The sequence below is a fragment of the Bufo bufo genome, chromosome 3, assembly GCF_905171765.1.
Source record: "Bufo bufo chromosome 3, aBufBuf1.1, whole genome shotgun sequence".
Lineage (NCBI taxonomy): Eukaryota > Metazoa > Chordata > Amphibia > Anura > Bufonidae > Bufo > Bufo bufo.
In genome coordinates, this window is record NC_053391.1 from 122,773,702 (window position 1) to 122,799,239 (window position 25,538).

General features: G+C 42.9%; 1 protein-coding gene across 1 annotated transcript in view; it reads left to right on the forward strand.

Annotated features, from left to right (window-relative positions):
• The window catches only part of CUX1 (cut like homeobox 1), a 357,714-nt gene that overhangs the window by 31,028 nt on the left and 301,148 nt on the right, over window positions 1-25,538 (forward strand). Inside the window, 1 exon segment of the mRNA XM_040423522.1 lies at window positions 24,099-24,209. Within this exon segment, the coding sequence (XP_040279456.1) occupies window positions 24,099-24,209 (111 nt within the window).

A 25,538-nucleotide genomic window follows, 5' to 3' on the forward strand; every position in this document is an offset into this window, starting at 1 on the left:
TAGAATGGGGTCATTTTTGGTTTCTATTATGTAAGCCTCGCAAAGTGACTTCAGAGCTGTAGTGGTCCCTAAAAATTGGGTTTTTGTAAATTTCTGAAACATTTCAAGATTTGCTTCTAAACTTTTATAAGTCTTGTAACATCCCCAAAAAATAAAATATCATTCCCAAAATAATTCAAACATGAAGTAGACATATGGGGAATGTAAAGTCATCACAATTTTTTGGGGTATTACTATGTATTACAGAAGTAGAGAAACTGAAACTTAGAAATTTGCAAATTTTTCAAAATTTTTGGTAAATTAGGTATTTTTTTATGCAAAAAAATTTTTTTTGGGACTTCATTTTACCAGTGTCATGAAGTACAATATGTGACGAAAAAACAATCTCAGAATGGCCTGGATAAGTCAAAGCGTTTTAAAGTTATCAGCACTTAAAGTGACACTGGTCAGATTTGCAAAAAATGGCGAAGTCCTTAAGGTGAAATAAGGCTATGTCCCTATGGGGTTAAAGATGCAGCCATACGAAATATGTGATGGGAATGTTCATTTTTTTAATAATTTTTTTTTCCATGGAAAAAAGATGTTTTCTTTAACTTGGGGTACTTTCACACTAGCGTTATTCTTTTCCGGCATAGAGTTCCGCCCTAGGGGCTCTATGCCGGAAAAGAACTGATCAGTTTTATCCCTATGCATTCTGAATGGAGAGCAATCCGTTCAGGATGTCTTCAGTTCAGTCTTTTTGACTTTTCAGGATGGAGATAATACCGCAGCATGTTGCGGTTTTATCTCCGTCCACAATTCTGGAACACTTGCTGGAATGCCGGATCCGGCATTAATTTACATTGAAATGTATTAGTGCCGGATCCAGGCATTTTTTTTTTTTTTTCTTATATACAATTTACTAGTCCCACAAGGGAACTTTAACAGGCAATCTATTGATTGCTCCTATAATATAATGTATCGCTTGTGCATTATACTGATGGATATATACTGTAGGAAGGCATTGAGTCTTCATTAGGCTCCAGGCTGCCATGGGAAGACATCAGCACTCACAATCTTATTCACGGGGTACTGATGGGAGACAGAGCGCCCTTCTTCTAAAGCACTTAGATTCCATGGTTGTTATTGACAGCGGCATCTAAAGTGTTAAACTGCCTGGATTGCCTCTTCTGCTAATCTCCCTTTTATGTAGCAGAGCCCCCGCTCTCCGCTGCATAAAAGGCAGCGGCCTAGCATAAGGCCCCTTAGTGATGATCATATTGGCAGTCATTATCAGCAGTGTTGGGTCTATTTCTATGGCCTTTTTGTATCCGTGTGTGTATCTGTTTTCTGGCTATATATCCATTTTCAACATCTGTTTTGCATACGTTTTTAAATCTTTTATAAACAGATGGATTTCATTGGCTTTCTTTGTAAACTTAAGCCCTGTAGTGCCTTCAGTATATATTAATGCCCCCCCCCCCCCCCCCGGACATATAATGGCTATCATACACTGCCTCCAGTGTAAATAATGCCGCCATACATTTCCCCCAGTCTATATAGAAGCACCCTCCACCTTCCCGCAGGCACGCCAGGAACACTTGCTCCGCAGCTCCCAGCATCGGGATGTCACATAATCGCCCTAGGAGCATCAGGTCGCCCTGCCTCCTGTGTGGAGCAGGTGTTCCCGGTGTGCCTGCGGTGAGGTGATTATTACCTTTTCATAGTGTACCTGTTTTAACGGCCATTAGATTGGTGCACTTCAGTCAGTGAGGTCCATCTGGCTGTGAAAACGGCAAAAAGGACCTATTTTTTGATGGCTGCTCTTCACTAGCCATTAACAAACAGCCACATGCAATATCCTCATCTACTTCTATGGTTCTGAAATCGTCTGTTTTCAACTATTGCATGAATGTATGTACCATAAACGCAATCATAGCGACATTTGTAGTAGGCATTGCCGCCAAGCGCGCGAGTCCCGCTCACTTCCTCCCAACTGGCATTCAAGATCATTCCCTCGATCCTCAGCAACAACTTTTCAAACTATTATTGTTTGGCGATGGTTTAAAAAGTTATTTCTTGTAACAGCGCCTTTTATTCTCTTTATAATGTTACTTTGTAATGTGGGCAGGATCACACAGTGGAGTTACTTTTATTTTCTTTGATACTTTGTAAATAATATTGCTCCGAGTGTACATCACAGACATACAGTGTGGCACCTACCAGTTATTGTATCGTGTGTGACCTGCAGCCATATTGTGTGAACAAGGTGTCATACAAAGGTATATCCAAAATTATTTTTACCATTTGCGGTATAAACCTCCTATCTTGTGTGTGCAGTAAACTGTCTCTCTAGGAGTCCTAGCTGAACAAACGTGTCTGGCTTTTAGGCTGTGCTCTATGTAGGAGAGATGATTACATTTGTAAGCGTGATCGCTGTGAGCATGGGATAGGCCTAAGCTGTTTATGGCTATTTAGACCATTGACTGTAAAAGCTACATCATAAACAGCTTGCTTAGCGTAGAGCCGAGTGGGGGGATATTGATTTCACCAGTCGTTCCTGCATACAGAGTGGTTTTACTTAGGGACCACACTGTGACATTCCTGTTGAGACCTGACATGGGATCTCCGGGGAAAATACATTTGCTTGGCAACACTGTAAAAACAACTTGGAGAGAAGCCGTTTGTAATTGTGTTTTTCACCAACAAAGGAAAGGAACGAAAACATCACGATGAAATGTGGGTCTCCATATTGGGAAGTTTGGGTTTATCAAAATAACCATGTCTTTGTCACCAGGTTAAGACCATAGAAAACTTTTTGTTTTAAACAAACAAATGTGGAAAACCTCTAAGTTGGACATACACATAAGGGCTCATGCCCACGAACGTAAGGGCTCCGTGCCCGTACTGCGGATCGCAACTTGCGGTCCGCAATGCACGGGCGCCGACCGCGGGGCAGCCGCATGCGGATCGTGGACCCATTCACTTGAATGGGGTCCGCGATCCGCATCAGACGGTCCGCACCGCAAAAAAGTTGTGCATGCACTACTTTTTTGCAGTGCGGGGGCACGGCAAGAAACACTGCGGAAGCACTCCGTAGTGCTTCCGCGGGGTTCCGATCCGAGCTTCCGCACCTCCTCTCTGGGTTTGCATTCAAGTTAATTGCTCCGCATCCGTGATGCGGAGTGCACACGGCAGGTGCCCCGTGTATTGCAATGGTCGTGTGCATGAGCCCTAAGGCTATGTTCATATCTGCACCAGAGGTAATCTGGTAGCCTTTTCTGGCAGAGGAACAGACTACTGGAGTTACCATATCTGGCATAGCCAGATTCCTTTTGACTACAATGGGATCCGGAAGCCTTTGGCAGAACAAACACTGGTATTTGTCCACCGGAAAGCCTTTGGATCCCATTATAGTCAATTGGAATCCGGTGGTGTGCAGCAGTATCTGGCTATGCCAGATACAATAACTCTGGTAGTCTGGTCCTCTGCTGGAATAGATTACCTTTAGCACAGATGTGGGCCTACCTATAGATGACGTATTTTGCTTTAAGAGTGCAAAGGGGCAAGCCATTGGCAGAAACTTTTCAAACCCTGTAGTGTGGGGGCAGTCTGTACTCAACGTAGCAAAATAATATCTTGGTATTGTCCAGACTTTTCATCATTTTGCCTTTTTATACACCGATCAAAAACCACTGTCTGCAAATCCTGTCTTCTGTTCATTCATCGTAAGGCGACTGGGATCCAGGGATGATTGCTTCATATCGGCTCATTTCCAGCTAGTTTATTACCGTAAAGCAGCTGTGAATTTACATATTCACGTATTCTCCCTTTTCTTTGACATGTGGAGTACCACATTTGTGCATTTTCAACTATAAAGACTACAATGGGATTTTGGGCACTACGCCATGTGATGAAATAATTTCTTGAAGAAGCTCAGACTGCAGAGGAAACTCAAATTTCCGCTATACAATTTGCATTCATATTTAAAGTTCATGCTCCATCAATAGTCCTGGTATATACAGTACTGTGCAAAAGTTTTAGGCAGGTGTGGGGAAAAAAATGCAGCAAAGTAAGAATGCTTTAAAAAAAAAAAAATATAGAAGCATTTTTTTTTTTTTTTTTAGCAATCAAGAAAATGCTGAGTGAATGAAGAGAAGAGTAATCTAAATCAAACAAATATTTGGTGTGACTACCCTTTGCCCTCAAAATAGCATCAGTTCTTCTAGGTACACTTGCACAGTTTTTGAAGGAACTCGACAGGAAGGTTGTTCCAAACATCTTCGAGAACTGACCACAGATCTTCTGTGGATGTAGGCTTACTCAGATCCCTCAGTCTCTTCATGTAATCTCAGACAAAATCGGATGAGGTTGAGATCAGGTCTTTGTGGAGACCATATCATCAATTCCAGGACTCCTTGTTCTTTAGCCTGCATACACCCGAACGTATGTGTTTTTTTGTTTTTTTGCGGATCCATTGTAACAATGCCTATCTTTGTCCACAAAACGGACAAGGATAGGACATGTACTATTTATTTTTATTTTTTTGCGGGGCTACGGAACGGAGCAACGGAATGCGGACAGCACACGGAGTGCTGTCCGCATCTTTTGCGGCTCCATTGAAGTGAATGGGTCCGCACCCGAGCCTCAAAAAATGCGGAACCAAACCACGTTCGTGTGCATGTAGGCTTAGGGTACTTTCACACTAGCCTTTTTCTTTTCCGGTATTGAGTTCCTTCCTAGGGGCTCTATACCGGAAAAGAACTGATCAGTTTTATCCTAATGCATTCTGAATGGAGAGCAATCTGTTCAGGATGCATCAGGATGTCTTCAGTTCAGTCACTGTACAGTTTTTGGATGGAGAAAATACCACAGCATGCTGCGGTATTTTCTCAGTCCAGAATCCTGGAACACTTGCCGAAATGCATTAATGCAGGCCCTAAGTGTTGAGGAAAACGGATCCGGTTTTTCCGGATGACAGCTGGAGAGACGGATCTGTTATTGCAATACATTTGGGAGACTGATCAGGATCCATTTACAAATGGTATCCGTTTGCATGCAGATTGCCGGCGACGGAACTGCCTGCCGGAATCCAGCGACGCTTGTGTGAAAGTACCCTTAGGCTACATTCACACGTCAGTATTTTTTTATAATCCGATTTTCGGTCCGTTTTTTGCGGATCTGTTGTTCCTGAAAATGTTTCCGTATGTCATCCGTTGTTTGCGGATCCGCAAAAAACGGAAACATGTATAAATTTCAATAAGCAAATAAAGTTGGTTGGATTTCTTTAAAAAAAAATAAAAAATGAAAATGTAATTTCCAGGAACTGATTCCGTATAAAACGGATGACATACGGAATGACATCCGTATGTCATCCGTTTTTTGCGGATCCATTGACTTTGTATTGTACCAGGATCCGATTTTTCAGGAAAAGAATAGGACATGTTTTATATTTAAATGGACATGCGGAACGGAACAACGGAAACGGACAGCACACATTGTGCTGTCCGTTTTTTTTCCAGGACCCATTGAAAATGAATGGGTCCTGATCTGGTCCTGATCTGTTCCGCAAAAAACGGAACAGATCAGGAAAGAAAAAACGGACGTGTGAATGGACCCTTACACTGAAGATAGTTCTTAATGGCATGGGCTCTATGTTTGGAGTCCTTGTCCTGCTGCAGAATACATTTGGAGCCAGCCGCCTCCCTGATGGTATTGCATGATGGTTAAGTATCTACATTCTCAGCAGTGAGAACATCATTAATCCTGACCTAATCCCCAACTTTAATAAATACTTCTTTTTGATGATTTATATAATTTTTTTGGTGTATATAACACCTATATTTATGTGCCCGCTTTAGTTTTCATACTTTTCTTTGTTCCCTTTCCTTGTTTCCTTTTTACTTTATCTGGTTATACTTATTTTTACAAGTTAAATTTTTATCTTTATCACAGCAGATTTGAAATATTGTTCAGTATCTGGGGATTATTGCTGACTCCTCTAGATATGTGTGTCACCGGACAGTAGACTGTAGATTACATGTAGCTGCCGTTAATCATGTGCAGAATGCCGTTCTCTTGTGTACTGCGGCACATTTATGATGTAATGGTACATAAATATTAAAGAACTATGTGCACGATAGAGTCACTGTGTCTGGCCCAGAAACTACCCTCCACAATCATCTTGTCCTCCCATGGTTTGTGAACGTTGCACTTTGGTTGTGGCATCTCAGCTGAGCAGGCCTCACAATTTTCTTCTGTTTTAGACTCTGACTTTAATAAAATAAACTTTCACATGGTTTGCTGTATTAGGGCAAGACATTCAAAGACTATAAAACAAACACTTTTATCAGACACTTTCTATTATGTGAACCCTACATATGTATTTTCTTTCGTCCTCGCTCTCTCTCTCTGCAGTGAAGGGTCATGCAGTTTCCAGTGGAAACTTTTATCAGTTTTGTTAGTCTTTGTTTTAGAAGTGTTTGCAAGGGATCTTTTTTTAGAGATCTCTATTTATCCTTCTTCAAGGACACGGTGTGTGAGAAAGAGGCAGGATAAGTAATACATTGAAAAGCAAAGCTCAGACATTTCCGTTTTGGTTAATATATGCAAGAACAAAAAAGTTTTAGGATATCTGTAGCTAATCTATGTGCATTTAATATATAAACTTGTGCCCTAAATTGTGCAAAAACAGCCATTATGTCTGAGTAGCGGAAAAATATATTTGTATTGTATTGTTCAACCAACTATAGAAATAAAGGACAAGGTCGTCATGTGCTTACCCAAGTTCATGTCCATGGGGACCGTTTGTTTCTGTATTTAGTATTAAATCTGCTAAAACTATAGATCTAAAAAGACAGTCCTACATGACAGAGGAGGGAAGGGTAAAATTTACCCATCTTTTAAAGTGATGACCTATCACTAGTGTATGCAGTCACTTTACGATTGAGGGTCTGAAGGGGACCTGGCAGGAACCCTATTCAGGAGATATGCATTCACTTTTTAAAATGGTAAACTTAGGGCTTATGGAATCGCTGTACGTTCACACTACTTCATTTCATTTAATAGAGAATTGTGTAAATAGCAAATTTCTAAATCACTTCATCTAATGAATCTGCTTGCATCCACCTTATAAAAGCCATAAAGTCATCACCACTAGAGGTCTCGCACCTAATTTACAGTCCACTGCCTGTTGTCTAGCAAGATCCGTCCATACTATAACAGAGACAGCAGAGATTAAGTGTCGGAGTGTTAGCTAGCTAAAATCCTGAGCATGATAAAAAAAGAAATTGCTTCTACACTGCTTCTGAATTCACAGGAGCCTCCTGCCTTTCTGTAAGGCCTCATGCACACGACCGTATGTTTTTGCGGTCCGCAAAAACGGGTTCCGTTTTGCCGTGATCCGTGACCGTTTTTTCGTCCGTGGGTCTTCCTTGATTTTTGGAGGATCCACGGACATGAAAAAAAAAGTCGTTTTGGTGTCCGCCTGGCCGTGCGGAGCCAAACGGATCCGTCCTGAATTACAATGCAAGTCAATGGGGACGGATCCGTTTGACGTTGACACAATATGGTGCCATTTCAAACGGATCCGTCCCCATTGACTTTCAATGTAAAGTCTGGAGTCCCTTTTATACCATCGGATCAGAGTTTTCTCCAATCCGATGGTATATTTTAACTTGAAGCGTCCCCATCACCATGGGAACGCCTCTGTTAGAATATACTGTCGGATATGAGTTAGATCGTAAAACCTCATTTCCGACAGTATATTCTAACACAGAGGCGTTCCCATGGTGATGGGGACGCTTCTAGTTAGAATATACTACAAACTGTGTACATGACTGCCCCCTGCTGCCTAGCAGCATCCGATCTCTTACAGGGGGCCGTGATCAGCACAATTAACCCCTCAGGTGCCGCACCTGAAGGGGTTAATTGTACTATCATATCCCCCTGTAAGAGATCAGCGCTGCCAGGCAGCAGGGGGCAGACCCCCCCCCTCCCCAGTTTGAATATCATTGGTGGCCAGTGCGCCCCCCCCCTTCCTCCCTCTATTGTAATAATTTGTTGGTGGCACAGTGTGCGCCCCCCCCCCCCCCCCTTCCTCCCTCTATTGTAATAAATCGTTGGTGGCACAGTGTACGCCCCCCATTGGCCCCCCCTCCCTCTATAGCATTAACAACATTGGTGGCCAGTGTGCGGCCTCCCATCTCTCCCCCCCCCCCGATCATTGGTGGCAGCGGGTTACTAGCAATAGTACAATAGTAAAAGATTCATACTTACCTGGGAGCTGCGATGTCTGTGTCTGGCCGGGAGCTCCTCCTACTGGGAAGTGACAGTTCATTTAGCAATGCGCCGCACAGACCTGACACTTACCAGTAGGTGGAGCTCCCAGCCGGACACGAACATCGCAGTAGCCGGTAAGTATGAATCTTCTACTATTGTACTATTGCTAAGTAACCATGGCAACCAGGACTGTAGTAGCGTCCTGGTTGCCATGGTTACCGATCGGAGCCCCAGCGATTAAACTGGGACTCCGATCGGAACTCCGCTGCCACCAATGATGGGGGGGGGGGGAGATGGGAGGCCGCACACTGGCCACCAATGTTGTTAATGCTATAGAGGGGGGGGGGGCCGATGGGGGGCGCACACTGTGCCACCAACGAATTATTACAATAGAGGGAGGGGGGGGGGGGGGCGCACACTGTGCCACCAACGAATTATTACAATAGAGGGAGGGGGGGGCTGCACTAGCCACCAACCTATTATTACAATAGAGGGGGGGGGGGCCGCACTGGCCACCAATGATATTCAAACTGGGGAGGGGGGGGGGGGTCTGCCCCCTGCTGCCTGGCAGCCCTGATCTCTTACAGGGGGCCGTGATCAGCACAATTAACCCCTTTAGGTGCCGCACCTGAAGGGGTTAATTGTGCTGATCACGGCCCCCTGTAAGAGATCGGGTGCTGCCAGGCAGCAGGGGGCAGTCTTGAACACAGTTTGTAGTGTATTCTAACTAGAAGCGTCCCCATCACCATGGGAACGCTTCTGTGTTAGAATATACTGTCGGTTCTGAGTTTTCACGAAGTGAAAACTCAGCTTTTGAAAAAGCTTTTATGCAGACGGATCTTCGGATCCGTCTGTATAAAAACTAACCTACGGCCACGGATCACGGACACGGATGCCAATCTTGTGTGCATCCGTGTTCTTTCACGGACCCATTGACTTAAATGGGTCCGTGAACCGTTGGCCGTGAAAAAAATAGGACAGGTCATATTTTTTTCACGGCCAGGAAACACGGCTCATGGATGCGGCTGCCAAACGGTGCATTTTCCGATTTTTCCATGGACCCATTGAAAGTCAATGGGTCCGCGAAAAAAAACGGAAAACGGCACAACGGCCACGGATGCACACAACGGTCGTGTGAATGAGGCCTAAGTGTGATTTTTTTTTTTCCCTTCTTTATCTGTTCTGTGAGCTCCAGAGCTGAAAACAAACATAGTGGGAAGTGAGGGAAAGGACATCACCGTAGTACTGGCATATTTCACAGAAGGGAGACGCCCCTGCTTCTGAGTGAAATGTATCTTGCTGTGCAGCTGAAAAAAGGAATATTACGGTTGAAAAATACTTTTTAGGGAAGCCCAAAAAGACACATTTCCTCCACAGTTATGATTGCACAAAGCCATTATGCAAACTTTTTTTTTTTTAAACGCAGGTTTAATATTCTGTCTTTTCCTCTGTTGCTTATTGTGTCTTAATGTGGCCATATACCTTCCACATGTCCAACCTTTCTCCCCTTATCTGCCATCGGGGGACCTTTCAAGGTAATGGGCTGAGCTGAGCTGCAACACCAGGCAAGGCTTATCCGTGACACTGTTGGTTGACATTTTTTAAATCTCATATATCTACTTTGCCATAAAATCGAATGTCTTTAAGAACAGATATCCAAGGATGTTTTAATAAACAGGGGAGAAAAGGGTGCACTATGCTTTTGCATCCTTTTTTCCCCCTCAATGTATAAGTTAACCGTTGGGCAAAAGTATGATGTGAGCCCAGCCTTAGAGCAGCCTTTTGCTCTACAGCCAGGATCAGAGGTAGCTCCAGTCCCAACAGTGAATCATTTGATTTGCAATCTGTGACCATGGCATGATCAACGGAGATTTCTCCTTCTGATTGGAAGCCCTCTGCAGTTAGCCCTGGGGACCCGGAAAGGACACCAGGACTGTAACTTCAGTAATCCTGCTGTTGGGGCAAATTAGTGTCGCCCTCACAACTGCCTGTGCCATAGCATAATGTATTGGCATACAGTAATATGTGATTACTTTAGAAGTCTAGGGATTTTAAAATACTGTAATAAAAAAATGATTTAAAATGTAAATAAAAAAGCTTGCAAAAATTAAGCAATTTATGTTGCCTAAAATACATTTTACGTAAAAGTAAAATATGCTAATTAGATATCCACAGGACTGAAATAACATGAAAAACTCCTTTGCCAAGTTATTCAGTGAGAAATATGTACATTATAAACCAAGTAAAAAGGACAAAGTCAAAAATCGCTTTTTCTATGTGATGCAAAAAAGGATGTAAATTGCAAAGTATTTTATATGTACTCTCAAACAGCACCAAAAAAAAATGCAATTTCTCCTGCATGAAACTAGACCTTCTACAGCCACGTCAGTGAAAAAATAATACTTATAGCTGCTTAAACATTAAAATGCAAAATGAAAAAATAAGCTGGTCACTAAAGTGCTAGGCCAAACCAAATGTTTATAGTGGAATGGTGTTAACCTATGTGACATATGGGCACTTTAGTGTAATTTGACATTACCCGGTTCTCACACATATTACTGTGGTGTATAAAAGGGACTTTTCCGTCATGCTGGAACTGGAAAAAACATCCTCTTTGATATTTGTCCTTGTTCTCCTGCAAGTAATTTTGATTATATTTTACTAGCGTCTTTGTCACTTAATTATTATTTTTTTTTATATAGAAGGGTCATGTAAAACGTGTTAATATATCCTGTAGCAACCTGCAGACAGGTATAAGCCAGTTTGTCAATTTTGTCTTTTGATTCTATCTGTACAGAACAAGGCTTATTACGGATCTATGGCAGGTTATATAGCATGATCACACATAGAGCCTGCCTGTAATACACATGGGATTGTGGGCTGTTCTGCAGCGGCTGCTGTTTAGTTTTTGCAGTTGTTAAAGGGAACCTGTCACCTGCAAAACGCATATTAAACCGACCACAGTACCTTACAGTATCCCCCAGTGTGTTGCTAATCATATTTTTCTTTGCTCTTTGCGTTTCTTCATACTTGTTAAAAACGTTGTTTTAATGTCGGTTGGCGCTGTCTCCGAGTCAGGCTTGAAGTCAAAGGGGCAGCGGCCTCCTTGCTTCTAGTAAAGCTAAGCCCACCCTTACCCCTCCTCTCTACAATTAGATGGACATGCTGCCGGGAGCGCGCTCTTCTAGCGCATGCACGTTACGCTGCCTGTTACAGCGCGATCCTCACTCACCCGCCTACATTTTGCTGACTGCGGATGCTCCAGACAGTTTGTTTGCGCGCGCGTCCGGCCGTCACGCTGTAACAGGCAGCGTACCGCACATGCGCTAGAAGAGCGCGATCCCGGCAGCATGTCAATCTAATTGTAGAGAGGAGGGGTAAGGGGCGGGCTTAGCTTTACTTGAAGCAAGGAGGCCGCTGCCCCCTTGACTTCAAGCCTGACTCGGAGACAGCGCCAACCGACATTAAAACAAAGTTTTTAACAAGTATGAAGAAACGCAAAGCGCAAAGAAAAATATGATTAGCAACACACTGGGGGATACTGTAAGGTACTGTGGTCGGTTTAATATGCGTTTTGCAGGTGACGGGTTCCCTTTTAGCCTCATTCTCACGTCCGTGCTCAACTCCATGAGCAGGTGGTCAGTAATGCATCCGTGAAGCTGTTCGTGAAGGATCCGTGTGTCTGTTTTTTGCTGTCCGTGTTGCATCCGTGTTTTACTGACACTGAACAGCTGAAAAATAATTTTCAAAGAATCTCTTCTCAATGATCCATGAAACACGGATGCAACACGGATGGCATCTGTAGTTTTCACGGACCCATAGACTATAATGGGCGTGATGGATCTGTGAACACGGACAAAATAGAGCATGCGCCTGTGCTAAAAACACTAATCCACGGACCGTGCTAAAACACTGATGTGTAAATATACACATTAAAATGAATGGGGACGTGACACATTGACACGTGAATCAGGCTTTAACGTGTAGAATCCGACAACTTTTCTTTTTGAACTCGTTCCTTGGCCATTCATTAAAGGGAATCTGTCATCAGTAAATGACCTATTGTGTAAAAGGGTTTTCTGGTACTTGGATATGGGTGACCTATCCTCATGGTAGGTCATCAATGTCAGATAAGTGGGGGTCTGACACCCGGCATCCCCACCAGTCAGCTCTTTGGGTAATGCATCAGATACTATACACAGAGGATGGGGCCTTACATCCGCTATATAGTGTCCGCGGCTGAGCAGTCATTCACCCTGGCATGGCTGCTACACAGTGGATGAAACGTATTGCTGCTGCATGCCATCTGTGTCTACGTTTACAGGCAAAGTAGGCAGTATGAGCGGACCCAGTTACAATAGAGGGCTATTATAGAAAGATGGTACCGAGTGCAGACTGTGGTCCCCCTGGATTTTGGCTGGTCTGTAAGCTTCATTAGCACTCTCTAGTCTTTTGCATTTGAGATCCCTCCCGGTGAAAGTGATTTTTCAGTGATTGACTTCTTTGAGCGCGCTTTTGTTTCACTAGACATTGCATGCTTACCTAATTCCTCTACTGTAATTATCAAAAATTCTGTAAGACATTATTTGTAATGGAAACAGGAGATATCGAAACATAAAGCTTCCCTGTCTGTGCGCCAACAGACAGTAGACTATTATATGATTAGTCTTCAGCCTGTTTGCAAAACATAGATTGCCATAAACTGAAATCTATAGCATCCCGATGGATCCTGTGCAGGCAAGTGGCCTTCTAAGCCCCCAGAGCAGCAGAGCTGTAGGTGGGATTTCCATTATTGGGATTATTATTGTGGCCCTAAATGAAAGGGACCAATACCAAATTCAGCCAGGGCTGGGTACAAAATTTAGTCACACACCTATTGAGGGTAAACAGACAATATGCATGTAAAAAAAAGACCTAAACAACAAAAACCACATAGTTACACAAATAAACAAGACATTTTGTAAACTGGAAAGATGTTGCAGTGCCCTCATAATGGAGAAGAAAATAAAGTAGCTCTTCTGTTCATTGTGGTTGACCAGATCATTCATCATACGCTGTCATGTCGTTCATTGTCCTTGGCTAGAAGCCAAGGGGCCAAACATCAGGTACAAGGGCTGCCAGGTGGACCTCTGTTTTAGACAATCACACCACTTTTTTGAGATTACATCAAAAGAATAACAGTTTTAATGCTTCATCCTTTCCTAAAATCAAGCTGCTTTCAAGCATCCTTGTGTGTTCTTCAGCCTGAGCCACTTTCTAAGCCAGAATCCTTGTTTCCCTTGCTGATATCACTTTATGTAAGGGACGTTCTCACAGCGTGTTCACAAAGTGCTTACTCATCACTTTTTGCTGCACAATTTTTACAAAAAAGCCATAAACACACATATAAAATGTATGTATGAACATATACTCAGGACACAACTTAAAAGGGAGCTTTTATATCTAACTAGGAAAAATCTTATAGATGAGCTATGATACATCATCAACCAGAGTTTTAAATCAAATCTCATGGAAGCTCTGCCAAATAATAGGGCATTATGATGAATAAGGTGACTGTATGACTACATGTCACCACAGTGGCACAAGACGGCGTGCTACGAAGTACAGAGGGCGGTGTGTGGCCTTGTTTGAGATGTCTAGACTGGAGGCCCCGAAGAAGGACTGCAGCAGGCCTTGTTACATCTGACCGCTCCAGATACAAATAATAACCGGTGCCGGGATCTACTGACTCTGTGCCATGTATTAAGAAGCCAAAAGAAAATGTTCTGTCCTAAAAGGAAGTAGAAATGTACAGTTGCAGGATCTCTCGCTCACTTTCCCTTCTGCTTGCTATAATTAAAAAATGCTTGAGTGATCTTAATAACACATGATTCCACTGACAAGCACTAATTACTCTGTATCAGGCCCAGAGAAGATGAATGTTGTCAAAAACCACAAGTCAGACGAACTGATTCTGCCCGAGTCTGACACCATGTTCCCATGTACAAACCAGTTTTTACTGGAGCCTTTCCAGTGTCAAAAGAAAATCCTTGCCTGTATTTTTTAATTTCCGTCAAGTTTTCTTGTTTTAAATGAGACGTCTTTACCCAAGCATGGCAGATTTACTGCAGCTCACTATAAATATAAATATATATATACACACACATAAGGGTTTATAAATAACATTCAATAGAAATGTAACTCCTTACAAACTGTAGTAATTACACATCAGATCACTCATGCTGTGGCATGGAAGTGAAACGTATTCATATATAGACAGTTGTCATAAGGCTCCCATGGAGGAGCATGGCACCACCGTATGCCTCCAAGTTCATGTGAAGTTTTTAGTTTTTTTTTTCTGATTCTATATAAATCCAAAAGAAAAAAAATTGTGCCAAATGCTGTATATTCGAAGTCCATGGGACGGATTTAGAGTCCAGCGCTCTCCATAAGCTCCCAAGGCACCAAATGAAGCCGCTGGCTAGATGTGTGACCATTGCTCCACTCAGACACCTCAGGTGTACGTTTTGTTTCCTCTGTGTTTCTTTTTCTTGATTTAAAATCAGCCATGGTGGATGCCTGTGCATACACTGCCTACAAATCTTGCATCGCTGTCTGCCAAACACCAGATCAGCCGACGATTATTCTTACAGACTCCCCCATATGCAGGCGTGCTCAAATGTGCGTGCATGTGTTCTTAGTAAGTAGACAGAAATAAAAGCCCTTTTACATGGGCCAATAATCACAGCAATCATCAGGAATGCTTGTTCCCAGTAATTGCCCTGCGTAAGGATACGACTAGACGGTGGCCAGACATCACCACCCGCAGTAGCCAATGGCTGTATGATTTTACTGCAAAGTCATGGGCTGCTCTGGATGGTCTTAGCCGCACTCTAAATGTGCCACTGATCACCCGATAAACAGGCGCTTGTTCATCCAGTGATCACATCTTTTGTGCGGCACATCATATTATCGTTTGAGGGCAGCAGTTCATCCTGTGTGAACAGCAAACAACTGATCCCTTGTTCCCACAGAGAATCAAATAGCGATCGCTCATCCCCATACAAAGGGGATGATTGCTGCATGTAAATGTAAATTTCACCTCTGCCGAACACACCGTCCATTCCAGATAGTTGTCTTGTCGTAAACCTGTGTAAATAGTGCCTTCAGCCAATTCCAGAAATGTCTGATGGTGGCATATCTCCCATGAGAACAAAGGGTTTCCGTGTGTGGCCACCATTTACGCTACTTTCACACTAGCGTTTTTTGCGAATCCGTCATGGATCTGCAAAAACGCTTCCGTTACAATAATACAACCGCCTACATCGGTCATGAACGGATCCGGTTGTATTATGTCTTCTATAGCCTTGACGGATCCGTCTTTAACACCATTGAAAGTCAATGGGGGAAGGATCCGTTTTCTATTGTGCCTGAGAAAACGGATCCGACCCCATTGACTTACATTGTGTGCCAGGACGGATCCATCTTGCTCGGCACCACATTGCGGACAGAAACACGCTGCTTGCAGCGTTTTGGTGTCCACCTCCAGAGCGGAGTGGAGACTAAACGGAGGTAAACTGATGCATTCTGAGCGGATCCTTTTCCATTCAGAATGCATTAGGGCAAAACTGATCAGTTTTGGACCGCTTGTGAGAGCCCTGAACGGATCTCAGAAACGGAAACCAAAACGCCAATGTGAAAGTAGCCTTCGTTGTGTGTTTACCTGGTATACTATTCCTAATTAATCGTGCACAGTCCAGAAAACTGGTGCTCTTCTAATCCTTTAACGAACCTTTCTGTAATCGTTATTAGCACTCACAGATTTACTACAATGGATTCTTAAATGCTCGGGCAGCTTTCATACAAAATGGCTGAAATGCGCCATTCTGGAGTCTTGTGCTGAAATCCGTTTATTCTCCGTATATTTGTTTCTTGGGTTTCAGATTAAATTTGTACTTATTTACTATTGCTTTTAGGTTATGTCCACACGTCAGAAATGCTGTGGATTTTTGGGCAGTAAATGCACTGCGTGGTACAGTACCAGCAAAGTGGATGAGATTTTAAGAAATGTCATCCACATGCTGCATAAAAAAACTGCAGTGTAAATGGACTTATGTGGTGCGGATCTCCCCTGCGGATTTCACCCTTTGCAATAGAGAGGATGAAGTCCAAAGTCCTGCAGCAAAAACCACATGTAATACTTGTGTTTTATGGTGCAGGTTTTGCTGCGTAAGGCCTCCTTCACATCTGTCAAGCACATCAGTCAGGCTTGTGCGGCATTGCTGGATTCTCTAGTTCACCGCCAGATCCCTATTTTTCTGTAGTGAGGTCCAGCGGTGATCCGGCTGCTTTCCGGCATAAATGCTGGGTTTTGGCCGGCCAAAAAACTTTACTTGCAACGGTTTTTTGTCTGTCCGACAGCTGGCATTTGTGCGGAAAGCAGCCGAATCGCTGCCAGACCTCATTACAGTCAATGGAGATATGGCAGTGAACTAGAGAAACTGGCAATGCTGCACCAGCCTGGCTGATCTGCTTGACAGAGATGTGAACAAGGCCCAATCAAGGCAAAAGCTGCAGTTTTCTGCATGTGTGGACATACCCTTATAATACCAACATATTCGACAGCGCTGTAAAGAGCTGGTTATTACATCAGTCTAAATTCTCTATTACTCATCCTATCATTATGTGTTTGGGTGTGGGGCATAGCACTATTTTGAGCGATAGATACCAATATACATAGAATTTAAAGGGGTTATTCCACAAATAATATTTAATACCTACCCAGAGATTGGGTGCTAAATATTGGATTGTAGTGGGTACCCTGAGTGATCCTGAGAACAAGGGGGTCCCCGAAGTCCCATTTCTAAATGGAGAAGCAGTGTGCACGTCGGTCCACTGCTTTATTCTCGTCTATGGGACTGATGTAGACAGCACTCAGTCAGTCCCATAGATATCAATGGAGCAGTGGCTCAACATGTGCACTACCGCTCCATTCGGAAAGAATTTGGGGAAATCTCATTCATCGGTTCGCCAAGGGTTCCAGCTGTTGACCCTCACGCGATACAATATTTATCGCCGGTCACCCCTTTAAAAATCTGTAATGGATCAGTGGTGGCTTTCTCAAGTATGGCAGTCTTGTGGATGTTTTGCCACATTACAGACACCCACAATTGCAGGATATTTTCATGTGTATACACTTACAGATGTATCAGAGCTATTTTTAAGGGATTTCTGGGGGGATTTTGAATGTTGATGGCCTATATTTAAGACAGGCCATAGATACAGAACCCCTAAAGATCATCTATTTGAAGGGGCTGTGGCACTTGAGCTGGTGCTACTGCTTCCCTCATACAGTTGATTAGCAGGGATGCCAAGAGTCTGATCCCACCAATCTAAGGTCTCATGCCCACGTGAGTAAATTGCGGTCAGCAATGTACGGGCACGACCGTGGGGCAGCCGCATGCGGATCGCGGACCCGTTCACTTGAATGGGGTCCGCGATCGGCATCCGACGGTCCGCACCGCAAAAAAGTAGTGCATGCACAGTACTACTTTTTTGCGGAACGGAACTCCACGGAAGCACTCCGTTCCGCACTGCATCTCCGGATTTGCCCTGTGTATCGCGGACCCGCCGTATGCGGGGCAACAGTCGTGGGCATGAGCTCTAACACAGAGGGCCTATCCTAAAGATGAGCCATCAATATTAAAGTCCTGCAAAACCTCTTTTAAGTGGTCACACTCAGTACGTGTACTCTAGAAGGCTATTGTGCTTCCCGCCGCCTTCTCCTTTCATCACCTTTATAAAATATTCCTTCTGTATCAGACTTTGTTCACAATAACCCATTAGCAGCAGTGCCGTAGTAAAAGGCCCCCCTCCTGGTACTCTGGTCATGGATATCTTTTGCTATAAAATACGATCAGGCTCTTTAAACTCAGATTTGCTTTCAGTGCTGATTTATGTAGTATTGAATAGCTTTTTATGACAGTCTAGATTTAATGTTTATAGCCTATAAAATGAAAATTCCTGTGGATATCAAACATTTTGACAGTATATGAAACATGCCCTCATGTATATGAAATGCTACACTTACATTTAATGAGTTACACTGCTATTAATTTGTAACAAGCCATTTTGGAATTTTTAAAGGGGCAGAGCGCAGGGCACCAGAGTGGGAGCGGATTGATTTACGATGTTCATTTTGTACACAATATAGGTGAAAAATTGATAATATACTGCTAATATTTTTATGTATATATATTTTTTTTCCATCATATGTTGGGTTGGGCTTACAGGGCCTACAAGTGACACGAGAAGAAATGGGGTACTGACCTAAGGAGTGATGTGGTGCTGCGGAACTCTAGTTGTTTTTTTTAAAAAGAAGCTTGATATATGGATGCCAAGATAAAGATGAGCCAATTCATAAAAGATTAGATTATCACTATATTGAGGTGATAACGTTTTCCTCTGAAAAAAAAAGGGTCTTTCCAGTGATCTCCGCTGCTGCCTTTACTCAGGACTCTAACAGTGCTGTTTATACAAGGGCATCCGCTGCAGTCCACATGGACTTGAGAACCGGTTAAAGGGACCCATCAGGTCGCTTGTGATGCCCTCTCAGGATAGGGTAGAGACGGGCATGCTGATTGCAGCAGTTTGTCACTTAGAAGTTGACGTGTAGTAGCTTTTAACCATGCGTTTAGCGCTGCAGCAAGGAGTGCAATGGATATACATGACATGGGCCCCCCTCCACCTTCCAGCTGCAGAATGGCTTTGTCCGTATTACTGTGTATATGGAGAAGCCTGTCAATCAGCAGCTGAAGGGTACGGTTAAGCCAACATAGGAATACATCAGACTTCACAGTGGACTCCTCACTAAAAAAACGATCATGTTAATTCCATGAAATCACTGTCTGTCACGGACAAGGCTGAGGGGCTTGATGGGTGAGCTGCTAGTTTGGGGCAATTGGCATTAGAAGACTGATGGAATCTAAGTGGACAGTTCATGTAGATGGCAGCAAAGTACAGCACTAATGTGTATACCGTATGTTCATAAGGCCCCATGCACACGGCTGTATGTGTTTTGTGGTTCACAAGCCACGGATCCCAGCCATGTGCATGACGCCACAGAGAAGTATAGGACCTGTTCTATCTTTTTTGCGAGTTATCAGAACGTACAAACGGGTGCGGTCTGCATCTTTTGCGGTTGCATTGAAATGAAGGGATCCGCACCAAAAATAGGATTGTGTGCATGGGGTCTAAATGGCAGGAGGTTCTGCAATTGGGAAATCGTCTAAATTTGCAGAACGTCCATATGGGAAGGATTTTTTTCAGTTGTAGAATTTTCTGCATCAAATCTGCCATGTGCTAACCTACCTGAAGATTGATTCTATACCGTAACTAAAAAAGAAAAAATTCCTCCTGTTTTTGCAAATCGGGACTCCCATTTACCTGTCCGGTTGCAATGCTACCTGCTAACTTCACACAAGTCTCAGTTTATCAGGTAATCTGCAGTATGGATTAGAATTCTGGCGAGCTCTGCCGAGTTGGCAGTAATTGGAGCTTAACAGGATGTCCGTTTAGACAGGAAGCAAATAGTCAACTGTTGTCAATAGTCTGCCTTCAGGTCTGTGTCTTCTGATCCTCCCCCAACACAGGAGATGAAGGAACCGAGAAGTGTAATGAAAGAAAACACATCACAGCTCTAAGAGAACAGTCATTGCCTGGAACACAATAACCATGACACGACGAGCACTGCGTCTTATTGACATAAGTCGGCTATTGTCTCGTTTCATACCGGGTGGTGCCTTTCTCGGTGATTTATTTTCCTGTCCCGTCCATTATTTGATTAAACAGATGTTTTATTCTGATCCATTGTATTAAAGCGCCCGTCCCAGCATTGTTTTCTCTGGAGCGTCACATACTGATCATTGCTGATTATGCAGTGTATTTCAAATGCGCTCATACCATGTTATGTCTGTCCAACAAAAGTGACCAAAATTGTGGTAATCATTATTTAAATTGATAAAGTGATGAGAGCTATAGTCTTTGGAAATTGATTGGGGACGAGAGAACACAATTATAGCAAATAAAAGTATTATTTTTAACTGGTTCCATCCCGTCATCTTTCGCAAACTTTCCTTTTTTTATTTTTCCATTTAGTCTTTGATAGCATTGCTCCCACATACCAGTAGAAAGCCCCATCACCGCTGTGCTACAGAGCATGTAACGCGTGCAGTTTTTGTAGCAGTTTTTCCATCATGGTATTTTTTTTATTATTTTTTTATTATTTTTAATGGAAGCAAATGTTCTTATCTCTTTGTATGGAATCACAGTTTTTATATTCTGTTTTAACACTATTAGTTTCCCCATTAAAGGGGAGTTCTTGATAACTATTAGGGAGAACTTCCACCAAGTGTCCCCACTGATCAGGACAACCGGAACCCTGTACCTCGCAAGCACCCCATGAAATGAACAGAGCGGCAGGTCTAGCTTGTGCACTGCCGCACCATCCATTTCTATGGGAATTCTGGGGATAGCCAAGTGCTGTTTCTGGAACGCGCATAGAGATGAATGGAGAGGCCGCGCATAAGCTCGATCTGCTGCTCTGTTCGTTTCATGGGCGGCCCCACGGAATACGAGAGTTGCATTAGCACCCCCATTAGATAGTTTCAGGTTTATTGAATTAAATTTTGATTACTGCTGTAGTAAAGTGCTACAGATTTTCCACCTGCATTTCTGCAGCAAAAAAAACCAGCATATCTGGCCTGTGTAGATGTACCCTTGGTGTGTGTGTGTGTGTGTGTGTGTGTGTGTGTGTGTGTTGTTTTTTTTTTTTTTTTTTTTTTTTAAACCTGCCTAAATTGTAGCATGTTGGGCTTGGTGGGGGATCTAATTTCCATATACAAATATATGGAAGAACAGAGATCTTTCCAATGACTTTTGTACACAAAGTCCTGTAAACATCGCAAGAGGACGTCCTCTATGTCTGTAAGTAAGAAGGATTCACCAGCAACATTGACTTGGGATTCTTTACAGTAAGAGCAGTAAAACTATGGAACTCTCTGAGGTTGTGATTAGGGATGAGCGAAGCGACTTCGGTTGAAACATCCTCAGTAGATTCGCATAAAACTTCATTTGAATACTGTGCGGAGCGAGCATAATAAAACCTTTACCCGAACTCTGGTTCGGTTCTAAGGTGCGAAGTTCAGGAAAAGGTTTTTAACAGTAGAAATTCATTTTTGAAGTTATTACCCAAAGTCTCTCGAGACTTCTCGAAGTAATAACTTCGGCTCATCTGAGCCAATACATGCTAATACTGTACGGAGCGCTTGCTCCGTACAGTATTCAAGCTAAGTTTTATGCGAATCTCCGAAGTCGATTCGCTCATCCCTAGTTGTGATGACTGATTCGTATTTCAAGAGGGGTCTGGATGTCTTTATCATAAAGTAATAATGCCACAATGTGTAGAGATTTCTGGAGATGGGATCTTGATCAAGGGATTACTGTATTTGTAGTCAGGAAAGTTTGTTTCCTCCCAATATTAGAGAATTCACAATCCCCTCATAGTGGTTTTTGCCTTCCTTTGGTTTAGGCCTCATGCACACGACCGTTGTTGTGTTCCGTGTCCGTTGTTGAAAACTCGGATAATGCACCGTTTGTCATCCGCGTCCGTTATCCGTGTTTCCAGTCCATCAAAAAAATATGACCTGTCCTATTTTTTTCACGGACAACGGTTCGCGGACCCATTCAAGTCAATGGGTCAGTGAAAAAACACGGAGGCACACAAGATTGTCGTCCGCGTCCGTTTTTTTCCTATCATTTGCAAGGCAAACTTGACTTAGATACATTTTTTTCACTTTTCATGTCTGGTGATCCTCCAAAAATCAAGGAAGACACACGGAAACGGAAACGGATCATGGAACAACGGAACAGCTTTTTGCGGACCGCAAAAAAATACTGTCGTGTGCATGAGGCCATACTCAGAATAGGTCTCAGCTGCCTGTTCAGCTGATCAGTGGGGGGCTTATACTGAGCATAGGTCATCAGAATTAAACTCCTTTAACATAGTTGGATTTGATAAACGTCTTATTTTTTATTTTTTTCCAATGGCGTAACTTTGTAAAATCTACTTTGTGTGAACGTAGCACAAGTGATGCTTCACCTTTTAAATATCATGTACACCTTAGTGTGACCTCTGACTATAATGTGTATGTATTGGAAATGTAAACTCCCATCTTGACATTCTGCTCTTCAAGGTTCAGATTGCTATAGAGGCAAGTCTAATTGGTAATGAGATTTTTTTTTTTAATTGTTAAGGTGACTGTTTCCTCTAAAATAGTTTTCATGGTAAACCTGCTACCACTGTAGGCTTGGTGCTCCGAAACATGCCCATACCTTTCTTCTGGAAGTCCAGTCCTCTGATCCTGACATAGGCTTCTTCTTAGTTTTATTCCCATAAATTTTACTGTGCACTGTGGCTGGGCCACTTCTATTGGTGTTTTTTCTTTTAGTATTCTGATTACACAAAACTTCTGAACGCTCATCAGATCATGAGGAAATCTTTACAATGCTGGAGATTTCTTGGATTCTCCTCTGGAGCTTTATTCTTCATTTCTTACAGAAAACCGGAGTTGCCAGCTCATTGGAGGAAGTTAAAAATCTAGAACATAATCATTTATCACTTTGTCTTGTCTGGCAAGTGTAAATCATTTCCCTAATCATTATGATTTCTTTTATACAGTAACCTTGATTGATCTGGGCTGAGGAGTGACACACTGGGGAACTCCTCTTCTATAAATCACACCTTCTGGCGTCAAGGATGAGTTTAGTTATTGACCTTGTAATATTCATGCTTGCATGCTGAGTTAGCCATTCTATAAACTGTAATTGCAGAGAGATTGTGTTGGTGTTTCAGAGAGATTAAAATGAAAACGTCAGATGAACCATTGCCCATTTCTTACGACGTGACTCGCCGCAGTTACAGATAGAAAAAGTTCAGTTGGCAAAAAACGAGATACTGTTCATATCTAATGTTCTTCATAGTGAAGTCATGGGGACATGAATAAACCCCACCAGATCATCTGTATATTGAAAGGTGACTTAAATATGTGACATTATACATTTGCAGAAGTTGGCAGAATTACATCAAACCCCACCATCTGGACGACGTCTGAGCCCCAACATCCTTGCTGGATCCCCGTTACAATAATTTGGTGTTATAGCAAAACCCCAATGTCACATGTCATAAATTTTCAGGGGTCTGGCACCTGAGAACTACATTGATTTCACTGATGTCAAGTGTTGATTCACTCTGCACAGTTCCTCGAGGAAGGTGGAAGTACTTCCTGATGAATAACTGCAGTGCTCTGTACAGGGCTTGCCATACTTTTAACAGCGGCTGTGCTGGGTGTTGTAGTTTTGTCCCATTCACTGGAGCACAGTGGCCCCTTTAAACAGCAGGAGTGCTGAGAGTCAGACCTCCACCGATCTGATATTGATAAATCTAAGGATGGATTTACACTGGGCAGTTGTCGGGATGATTATTGCGAACAAGCATTAGTATAAATGCTCGTTTTCAAGTTATTGGGAAGTAACTGTTTCTTCCCAATAATTGCCTGCACAGTTGGTGCATATAAATGAGCTTTAAGTAACCCCATAAAACTCTTAAGTCTACTGATGACTTTGTGTTCTGTTCAGAAACCCCTTCCTCTCTTTTTCTATATTGATTTGTTTCTATTTGCATTAACGTTTTCGAAGTGTTCTTTGTTTTTTCGCTTGCACATTTGCTGCTTGTATTCTTATTTTTGCCTATATTTTATTTGTCTTAGCTGCTTACTGATCCTCATGTCTTAATTCCTTGACAGAGAGAACTCGATACAACAGCAACAGTATTGGCAAACAGACAAGATGAAAGTGAACAGTCTAGAAAAAAACTTATTGATCAAAGTCGAGAATTCAAAAAGAACACTCCTGAGGTGAGTCAATAACTCATATTTCTTGCTTGTGCAGCAGTTCCACAGTTCAGAGGAAAATATGTGATATGAGTAGATGGGTAAGACAACCAAAGTCAGCGCCTTTCCTTCATTTTAATGAATGAGGCCCACAGCATTCTGTGCCTGTCTCCATGCTGAACAATCATTCTCAATCGGGCTACATTCACACGAAAATATTTTACTTCCGTGTCCGTAACGTTTTTTTGCGGATAGGATGCAGACCCATTCATTTCAAAGGGTCCGCAAAAAATGCGGACAGCACACCGTGTTATGTCCATTCTGTAGCCCCAGAAAAAAAATAGAACATGTCCTATTCTTGTCCCTTTTGCAGACAAGGATAGGCATTGTTACAATGGATCCGGGGGAAAAACGGATGCCGTACGGCCATCATCCGTTTTTTTTTTTGGACCGCAAAACACATATTGTAGCCTAAATCTGCAGCAATGTCCCAGTTTTAGTGCCGCTCTCCTGGTCCTGACACCTCCAGATTCGCAATCGTTCCGACACAGCACAGGGTTCCCCCCACCTTTTTGTGTCAGTGACCTGCTAGAAAGGGACTGGTGGTTTGGCTCAGATCATTAGCTAAGCCAGCCCCCACGCTGAGCTACAGCGCATGACCCACAGACAGAGAGTGGAACCTGTTTTTGCTGTTTCGGAACAAATGTCGGAGTGAGGTGCTGGGATCAGAAGAGGAATGCTGAAAATGGGACATTGCCGCAGACATCATACTGTACATTTCATGTTGCTGGACATCTCTTTTAGCAATTTAGGATGCTAAAACATAGCCTTTTTCCCAGAGACAGCGCCGCTCTATTTTCTTTTTTGTGTCTGGTATTAGAGCTCAGCCCTTTTACTTGAAGAGGGATGAACTGTAATACTAGAGAGTAAGTAGTAGGGTGCAAAGGCTAGGCTTCTTGGAAGCACTGCTGGAGATGAATCGGCGTTGTAACCCAGAAGAATGGTGTAGAAGGTGATCATCTTTGTTTAGGCCAATAGCCTGACAAAGGCCTCTGTCTGACGCATTGACGGAATAAAAATTATAGCATTCTATACTTTACTTCTGGGTTACGACTTGTGTTCATCTCCAGAAGCGTTTCCAAGAACTCCAGCCTTTGTTCCCTACTCCTGACCAGTTTTGTCGAATTTGTGGTTACAGCAGTAGAGATGAGATTATGACTACATTAGGAGCGCTGTAGAGAGTTATGCCATGTCATTAGCACATTGCTGCCAGTTGAGCACATTTCCTATCATCCTCTTCTGCGTCACTATTTACCCAGGGTTGCCCACACCATGGAGTGCCATCTCCGTTCT